General features: G+C 31.7%; 1 protein-coding gene across 1 annotated transcript in view; it reads right to left on the bottom strand.

Annotated features, from left to right (window-relative positions):
- LOC120600713 (neurexin-2-beta) overlaps positions 1-401 on the bottom strand; it is a 1,929-nt gene extending 1,528 nt beyond the window's left edge. The window contains exon 1 of the mRNA XM_039860200.1: positions 395-401. Coding sequence (XP_039716134.1) covers positions 395-401 — 7 coding nt within the window. The remainder of the gene's footprint in view (positions 1-394) is intronic.
- Between the last annotated feature and the right edge of the window lie 9,385 nt (positions 402-9,786).

Genomic DNA, 9,786 nt, shown 5'->3' with positions numbered 1-9,786 from the left:
CAGCCATACACACACACGAACAAACTTTATTCTTGGGCAGCTTCACAATAGTTACTTTTTTTCCCTATCCTGACTTCTTCTCAGACTAGATGTCTTTTCTTTAGAATAAACTAGCCTTTTTCCAAGCAGCCTCTTTGACTGACACAAATAATTGACCATTCAGAATCTAACAGTGTTAGTAATCTAAACTGTGTTAGTAACATGGTTTCTGGTTTTAATAGTAAATGCAAATAAAAGAAGTCTTGCACTCATTGTGATGAGTAGATTATCAGTAGATGTGTAGATTCTAGCAAGAGTAGTTAATAGACCTGATGCGCCAGAATTAATTACATCGTTCTTTTGTATGGAGTCAAAGACCAGAAACTACCTAAAATAAAGGCAGAAGCTTACATACCTGCCATGATTATGGCTTGGCAATGATCCAACACTGGCTGGTAGAGGGAATCTCATGCTGCTTGGTAGGTATGCTTGGCTGCAGTATTCCTAATGGTATTAAAGGTGGAACTTGAGAACTAACTTGTCTAGCAGTGGGATTCAGCAAGCAGCTGTGAATCTTGCTTAGCAACTGACAGTTCCTTCTTTAGAATACCTGTTTATAAAAGTGCTAATCACTGTTGAAAGAGTTATGACTTTCAAAGGGTCAAGCTCTCCCAAGCAGTCTTGGGGAAATGTGAACAATTTTTTACACAAAATTATCTAGGATCATGAAGAGAAAGATATAGAGCATGTGTCTTGATAATCTGTCCTTCCCAAACCCTTTACAGAGGTTAATAATTCTGAGCTCTTTTAAATTGCTAGTTCTGTATAAATGTCTCACCAAGATAAGAAGGTCATTTAAGTTTGTACCATTTTATATGTAATCAAAAAATCCAATTTTGTTTACTCATTTGTATTAGTGTAATTTCTAGAAAATGATCAAACTGTGTTCTTGTACTTCATGTTCCCATTAAGAAGTTAAAATAATCTGCATAAAAAATAAGCAAAAGAAACATGAAAAGAAATTTCCATTCACTCAGAACGAAAAATGTGATAGCTTCTAGGATAAACATTTTGAGATAAGGAACAGTATATTTAACATTTGATATCCAGTGTACATTAAGACTTGCTTCTTCTTCTTGAAAGTTAGCTGAGAAAACAGCATTAGTAAATGAAGGTGAAGAAGTAAGCCATTTTGATTTCTAACTCAATCAATTCAAACCATAATTGATGAAAGTATATGTAGTAGTCTTCCTACTACACTGACACCTTTGCAATTATGCAATGTGTCTCATACTTAAACATATTATCTAATTCAATATTACTGTCTTTCTAGCAATGGAAGAAACTTTACACAAAATGCAGATTTGCCTAAGTAATTATTATAGGTGCATAATTTCATCATGAGATTTGGTTAATCTTGATGTGGTCATTTTACCTTGACATTAATCTCTCCCTAAACTATCTATTCACTTGGCCAAAATAGCATGGTAAGCCAAATAATGGTAAGCAGTAATTTGATACTAAGTCTATAGACATGTAGAGAAAAGATACAAGTGTAGTTTGCAGAGCAGGTTGGCGGGCTGAAGAACCACAGAAAAGTTAATGTTTTAGTCTTGAGTCAAAGGCAGCCTGGAGACAGAATCTCTTCTTACTCAAGGGACCTCAGTCTTTTCTCTTAATGTCTTCATCTGATTGGATGAGGCCCACCCATCTTATGAAGGATATTTTTATTTACTCAAAATCTATGGATTTAAATGTTAATCCTATTTTTAAAAAAGCCTTTACAGCAACATCTAGACTTGTGTTTGACAAATATCTGGATACCATAGTGTACCCAAGCTGACACATAAAATAAACCACTGCAGAGCTATAAAAATAGGAAAGGACATTTAGGTATTCAGAAAGTCTTAATAAAATCCATGCATGTGTTTCTTTGTTAGATAAGATAAATTGAATCATTGCTGTGGTAAGAAGTAATATATTCCCCCAGTTCATGTTATCTATGCACTCTTTTCATTTTTGTCCCGTTTGTTACTCATCCTATTTTTCAGTGAGGTTTGTTTCATATTTCTCAACTGAATCGATTAATATATTACAAATTGTTTATCAGTAAATTCTTGTCTTTTTTTTCTGCACTCCAAACTTATCTGAATGAATTCTCTCAAAGTGTAAACTGAGAGTGGAGTCAGGTAGTTGCAGTGGAATGGTGACAAAGTCATTTGCGTTTTACACTCTAGTTCTATTCTATAGCCCCATCTTATTGATAAGAAATGTTTGTTTGTTTGTTTATTTGTTTTATCTCTTTTTGTCTGCCTTCTGTAAATATTTGTCAGTGGATTCAGAATCTAGGCACAGGGACAAAAGTGAGGGAATTATTTATTAGTCCTCTCAAATACCAAATATACACCAGAAAAATATGGATTACCATATATTTCCATGCAGATATCACCTTGTTAAAAAGTTCTCAGGTTCAACTTTGATATTTCATAAAGGTAATGAAATCTTGAATTCTACTTTTCATCTGGAGGACTCCCAAAATAAACCATATAATTATTTGCAAAGCAATTTCAAAATGTTAGTTACCTACATTAAGATTACTGCATAAGATTAAACATACAATATTGCCTATTCCCTGTACTATTCACAGGAGAATAAGAGGTGGGACTGTCTTCCTTCAAGGTGTTCACTGGTAAGATGGGAAAGGTCATAGACATGTCAACATCTCTTTTTATCAGTCTACCATAAGAAATCCATTACTTCGGATCTTGAAATTTTAAACAACAAGGTCCTCTAAACATTTATAAATTTGTGAATTTAACCTCTCGCAGTTACATATGTTTTTGGAACATTCATCAAAATTATGCCCAACTGATATCAAATATAACATAGCAGGATAATTCCTTGAACAAACTCTAAGAACTTTCCCAATGTGTAGATATCAAATGATTTTCACCATCACTCTGTTATTATGAAATGAATATGCACATGGAATGCTCAGCCTCTGCCACATGGGGAGCTAAAGTGAAACGAAGACAACTGAGAAGGCAGAAGAAAGGCTTTCTAGACTCACTACAGCACTGCATCAAGCACAAAGGAAAAAAACATGAATGGCCAGAGAAAAGGCAGCCAACTGACAAATCTGAAACATCGTCAAGAGAGAAACTCATCTAAGCAAGACAAAACCTATATCTGAAGATGATTTATTTAGAATGAGTCTGCTCTGCCTTATGCTTTAAATTGTTTATTACTATTTTATATATTCTCACCACTGTCCATAGTCTTAATACAGAAAATGAAGAATTTTCCAACATTGTCAGTATACTGTTAGGATGGCATCACTTGCATTACTATTGAAAGCACTGGCTTCCAGTATTTACTTCAGTAGTTTGGATCCAATTGTGTATATCACAAGCTGAGTGCTCTTTCCAGAAAATTCAAGACTTATCACACATTTGCACAATTTCTATTATAAAAATTTGTTATAATTTTCATTATAGCAAAATGTCACAAGTTAAGACCTTTAAATGAGTTTTCCTTCATATTTTAATTAAACTGCAGAGCAATCGATGTTAGTTTAAATCCATTTCCAATCTAAGACCTAAAAACTCTAGTACATAATTCAAAAACTTTGCACTAAGAAATATATAATAATAATTCATAGAATAATAGATAGGACATTGACTTTTAATTGTATACATAATTTTTAATAGTTTTCAGATAATAAACAAAACCAATACCTATTAAAAGTGTGAGTTGTAATGAAAAGTTATAATATAGTGAAAGTTACTTTGGAAGTGTGAGTTGTAATGAAAAGTTATAATATAGTGTAAAGAATACTGGCTGAATGGAGTTAAAATATGATGTCAGTTCCAATTCTGTAACTTACTAGAATATAAGGTTAAATAAGTCACTTACTCTGTCTCACTAGAAACATGAGGGCACTAGGAAAAACCATTATTATGATTATTTCCCAGCTCTGAGGATCGATGATTATAAATTACAGATATTAACTTTTCAAAAAATGTTATAAACACAAAGATCTTAATATTTGATAAAATGGACATGATCTTCCAGTGACCCTTCCTCATAAAAGTATTTCCAATATATAGGTATCTTTGTTACTTTCATTAATTCCACTTAATTCCTGATAAATTTATAGTTGAAAATGGTTTAAGTCAGTGGCTGCCAAACTCAGATGACTAAAAGTCCTTGAAGAACATTTTCAAAATTCTGATTTCAGGTCCCTGTCCCAAATTACTGAATCACAATCTTCTGGAGAGATGTCTGAGAATTTTTATTTTTCTTTTAACCCATTTCTCATTTAGGAAAAAAATGTGCAGCTTGCTGCTAATGTTAATTTAACATCACGCATAGGAATGCTATGTTTTCTAGTATTTGACATTTGTAGCAATTGAGAATTACTATATTTTATAAATGGAAATATCACTACTAAAAACAGATTGTTATAAATAGACTAATGACATTCGTTTCTAAAAACTATCAATATACCAGAGTGATGTGAAAATAATAAAAGCAAAATATTTAGTGGCGAACTTTGGAAGTAAGTTATGGACTGTAATCTGGACTGTAAGTAAGTTATCTTGGGGTAAATGCTGAAGCTGCAAGCACCACTAGAGAGTATTCTTGGGACAAACATGAAATGGGTTAAAGAAAAAAAAAGTACTTTTCTTATGTATATAGCTTGAATTATAAAGGTTTTGAAATTTTCGACAAGATTCCCTTCTTTGAAGCATTTACGTTCAATATACACTAGACTTCTGACTGGAATAAAAAAGTAAAAGAAACAAAAAGAAAAGGAAGAAATAGGTAAAGATACTCACTATACAAAATAACAAATATCTAAATGAAGACTTTTAGAGTATTTAAACACATTTTGAACTTCATATCCATAGATGGCAAGATTTTTGTCCAGTATTCATTGAACTAAACAATGTAGACTGCTGACATGTCTCTACAAACAAGCTCTCTATATTAAACACTATATGATAACATGTTTGTGTGTGTGTGTGTGTGTGTGTATTTCAAAAAGTTTGGTTTTGAACATTCAATATATGTACATAATTTTAGAATGTAATCTTCTAAAATGCTGGAATATTAACCCTCTGAAGTTATCTTAGGCCATGTTAAAGTACCTCTACATGTGTTAAACTGATTCTTTTAGAAATTGTTTCGTTGTGTTTTTTTGTTATTGTGAAGCATTAACATTTGTCACTTTCCTCCTGTAAATAAATTTTATATTAAGAAATAAAACAATCAAAGTGGTTGCCTAATAACTTTGAGTTCAGCATTGAAAGCCCTTGGAAGGTACCATGTAATCCAAATAATTCAATCATATATATATATATGTTTCAGATGTTCAGCATAGTGGTTAAACATTTATATAATTTACAAAGTTATCCCCCGAATTACTAGTACACACTTGGCACTAGATATTACTGACTATATTCACTATGCTGTACTTTACATCCTTGTGGCCCTGTAATTTTGTAATTACTAATTTATACTTCTTAATCCCTTCACCTTTTTCACCCAGTCCCCCAACCTCCATCCCATCTGGCAATCAGCAGTTTGTTCTCTATCTATGAGTGTTTTCGTTTTGTTTGTTCATTTATTTTGTTCTTTAGATTCCACATATAAGTGAAATCATATGATATTTGTCTTTGCCTGACCAAATAATTCAATCCTAAAGATTTAAAAATAAAAGAGTCATAAGGTACATTTGAATCAACTATAACAATTCTAATAGTGACTTGGAACAGACAGGTAAAAAGTAAAGCTAAACCCAGCTTTTAATCACATATATGAAAGTTTTAAATTAAAACAAACTATCTAGGCCCTTATTTTGCCAGACTTTCCTCTTTAAGCCTAGGCTGAGACCAGAACTACCAAGCAGTAAAGGCCCACTCTACAACATTCTATATCTACTGATTCATAAAGGACTCAAAATTGTAACTAACCTGGTATTCTAATTTGAGGCATGGAATTAGAAAACAATTCAAAATTGACATCTTTGAAGTCTGGCAATAAATATCAGAGGTCTCAGAAGTGTTTGTACCCATGTCTTAAGAAAATAATTATGAATGACCAAAAGGATTTTGATAACATTACTCTTAATCACAACAAACTATAAACATCCCAAATGTCGAATAATGGATTATTAAATACAGTACAAGTTTTCCCCTAATATTATGCAATATTTAAAGATTTTTTCAGGAAATAATTAAATGCAATAACAATCATGATATAAGTGAATAGACACAATGTTATCAAACAATTTTATCTAATAATATGATAGCATGTACTAAAACTATATAAAGTTATGAAAAATGGTGGTAATGACAGTGAATACTGGATAATGATAACCTAGAACATTTAAATTTTCTTTGGCCTTAATCAAATATTCAATTTTCTCATATTAGTCATGTATTTATTTTACAATAATGAAATAAACTATCTTAATAATTTTTTTTAGAAAAAATAGCATAGGGTCACCATTTGAAACTTAAAATATGTATGGGTCCACACACAGCCCTTTTCCTGGCCCCTCATCTTCTGTGTTTATCTAATTTTCATTATTTAGCCATCCTCCCCACTAGAGTTTATGCTTCTTAAGGCCACATCCTTTAGTAGACAATGCATCAACTGTTACAATATAAGTAGTAAATACATATAATAAAAATAAAACCATGAACTAAAAAATTTGTTTACATTAAGAAATAAAATTATTTTGATAATTTGGGAGATTCAGAGATTAATTTAATTTTCAAGTTCTAAGATCTTTAATGTCATATTTATGAGGCAAATGAGCATACTGAGTCAAAGCTTAGAGATGAAAACAACACTCATTCATTTATAATTTTTATTTATCTTAATGTGGAATCAAAATATACTTATATTTTGTATTGTTTTAAAAAAGTCTATGAAAAAATAAATTTTAGAGTATCTAATGTTAAAAAATAAAAATATTAATATAGAAAAGTAAAGAAATTAAAACTATGGTAATGAGCTTTAACATATTCTATAAACCATGCAACTAAAGCTAAAACTGTTAAACATAAATGCAGTTTTTCAAGTACTTTAATTCATCACATTCAGAAAGACCAAACTCCTCTTCCTTTCCATTAGCATATGCAAGTCAAATGTCCAGATAGGAAAAAAAAATCTTTTCATGTTTCTGCTGTTTCATAATTGCTCAACTTAATGTACCTTAATATAGCAAAAGGAATAAACAGGGTTTCTTTGATACCTAGGAGCTATGCTTCAGTCTTTATTTCCTTAAATCTAGAAGTGGCAGTAACAAAAAAGAAAAGGAAGAAAGGAGAGGTACTAGCAAAAAAGGAAAGAGAGATTGAACTTCAGCATCAATTGCAAAAATCATTTGGAAGAAATGTGCTCGTTGCAATGGAAGAAATTCATGAAGAAAAATTTCTCTATGAGCACCCGCCTTTTCAATATATTTAGAATGTTTAAACATGTTATATGTCTGGGGAATTTATTATTAAAAATGAATCTAATAAAACAAGATAAAGTAAAAAAGAGTTAAAAGTCAGTTCTCATCAAACAGATTATCCTTCCTCACGATTATCTAACTTCTATACCCATCTCCCAATAAGAAACACACACATACATACACACACACACACACACACACACACACACACTTGGCCGTCTTTTGAAACACATACCCTCTTTTTGCTTAATTACACTCAAGTCTCCTTGCTTGATTACACTCACATTTAAAGTAATTTCGTTCATTTTATGAAAACTGAATTCTAATTTTCCTGTACTGTTTAGTTAAAAGTCTTCTATATAAACTGATTCTTACTAATCTCTAGTATGACAATGCTTCTCTTTTAAAAAACGCTAGCAGATATTTCATTTCTGTATGTGCTTCAGTATCATCAGTTTTAATAGCAATTTCATTTAATTAGCTTTTAAAAATTTATCATTGGCCAAAGTTATAAGTGTGTAATTTGCCTCAGTGGGAAAACAAAATCTTTAATATCATAAAACTTTTATATAGTAAAATAATCATAAAAGCTTCTTGGTAGTCATTATTACCAAACTATCTCTGGAATATTAATGCGACCTTGAATCTTATTTCTCTTTAATTTAATGACCACTTTTTTTTCCTCTTAATAAATTCATTCAAATTGAAAACAAAAGCACAAAATGAAAAATATACATTTCAGGAAAGTATAGATTTCCATATGCTTGACTTATCTTCTGTAAGCACTGTTTAATTAAAAGCTCAACATTTGAAGAGTCTCCTAAAAAGAAAAATTAACATTTTAGTAATGTATTACTTTATTAAATCTCATATTTTCATGATGTTAAGTAATACATACATACAGGTATTTAGGGTGTTTTATCTTTATAAAGATCAACTGGTTGTATAGGATTCCAGTTTGGGCAGAGCTAATATTAAAAATCTCATAAAAATTTTCTTTTCCTTGGTTTCTCTGCCACTGTGTTATCTTCATTTTCTTGCCAACTTTGCTGTTTCATTTATTACCTCAGCTTCACCCTACAGGTCCTTAAAGGTACATGTTCCTTAAGGCCTGATGTCTATTTCTTTTTTTTTCCTTTTTACTTTAAGACTGTTTTCTTCATTTCTCGGAGGTTTAGCTAATTACTGACAGATATTTGCTCCAGAGCTTTCTCCTGAGACTTTGCTCCTAATTTCAGACTCTCAAATTCAACTTATTCAAAGCCAATTCATATTCATTTGCAATAAGGAGACAAAGATGTTAGTTATTGTGTGGCCCAAATGCTGTCAGTATATTAGTCAATAAAAGCAGCTGGGAAAGCTAATGACTCATGTGAACATCATATTGAGTGAGAAAAAAAATAAGTCTGACTGTAATACTATTAGAGTAAGCAAACACAGGCAATTGTTAAGTATTATGGTTATTCAGATATAAAGTGGTTAAGGCCTGTAATAAAGAGACAATTTGTTGTAATAATGAATAAATGAAGTAAGGGAAAAAATCAGCAAAATCTTGGAGCGCTATCTTCAAATGGTTTTAAGGCTGAATTGTATTCTCCCCAAATTCCTATGTCGAAGCCTTAATCCCCAGTACCTCAGAATATAAAGTATTTTGAGCTAGGAAACTTAAAGAGATGCTTAAGTTAAAATAAGATTATTAGGGTGCACCTAATGAAATTGGACTAGTGTCCTTAGAAGAAGGGAAAATTTGGACACAAAAAGAACACCAGGGATATATTTGCACAGAGGAAAGTTTATGTGAGGAAACAGCGAGAAGGAGGCCATCTGCAAGCCAAGGAGAAAGGCCTAGAAAAGACTTGCTGACACCTTGATAAAGACTACTATCTTTCAGAAATGTAGACATAAATTTCTATTGTTTAAGCCACCCAGTCTGTGGCAAATTTTATGGAAGGCTGAGAGACTAATACGGAAGACAAACTCAAAGGAGATGCATATAACATATCAGTAAGCCCAATGAATGAGAACTAGTAGTCTGACTTATAAAAATTGGATTATTAGGGTTTGGAACAGAACATTTTTAACCTATTTTTAATAATGTCTATAGGTTATATTGGAGGTGTTAATTATACCCTTTGAGTAGTAATAAAACATTATCTATTCTATGTATTAAAAGAAGACTCAGGTGATTTATTTAACAAAAGAGAAAAAAACTGGAGGGGTGAGGGCCCATGGGCAGAGAAAGTGACCCCAGCAGTCATAGTGTCACCTGCGCTCCCTCTCTTCCCAGCTACCCGCACCCAACAGGTGCCAACTACTGCTCACGGTATCAGATTATT

Source organism: Pteropus medius, unplaced genomic scaffold (genome assembly GCF_902729225.1).
Source record: "Pteropus medius unplaced genomic scaffold, Ma_sr-lr_union100, whole genome shotgun sequence".
NCBI classification, from domain to species: Eukaryota; Metazoa; Chordata; class Mammalia; order Chiroptera; family Pteropodidae; genus Pteropus; species Pteropus medius.
This window is presented reverse-complemented; position numbering and strand designations above follow the sequence as displayed.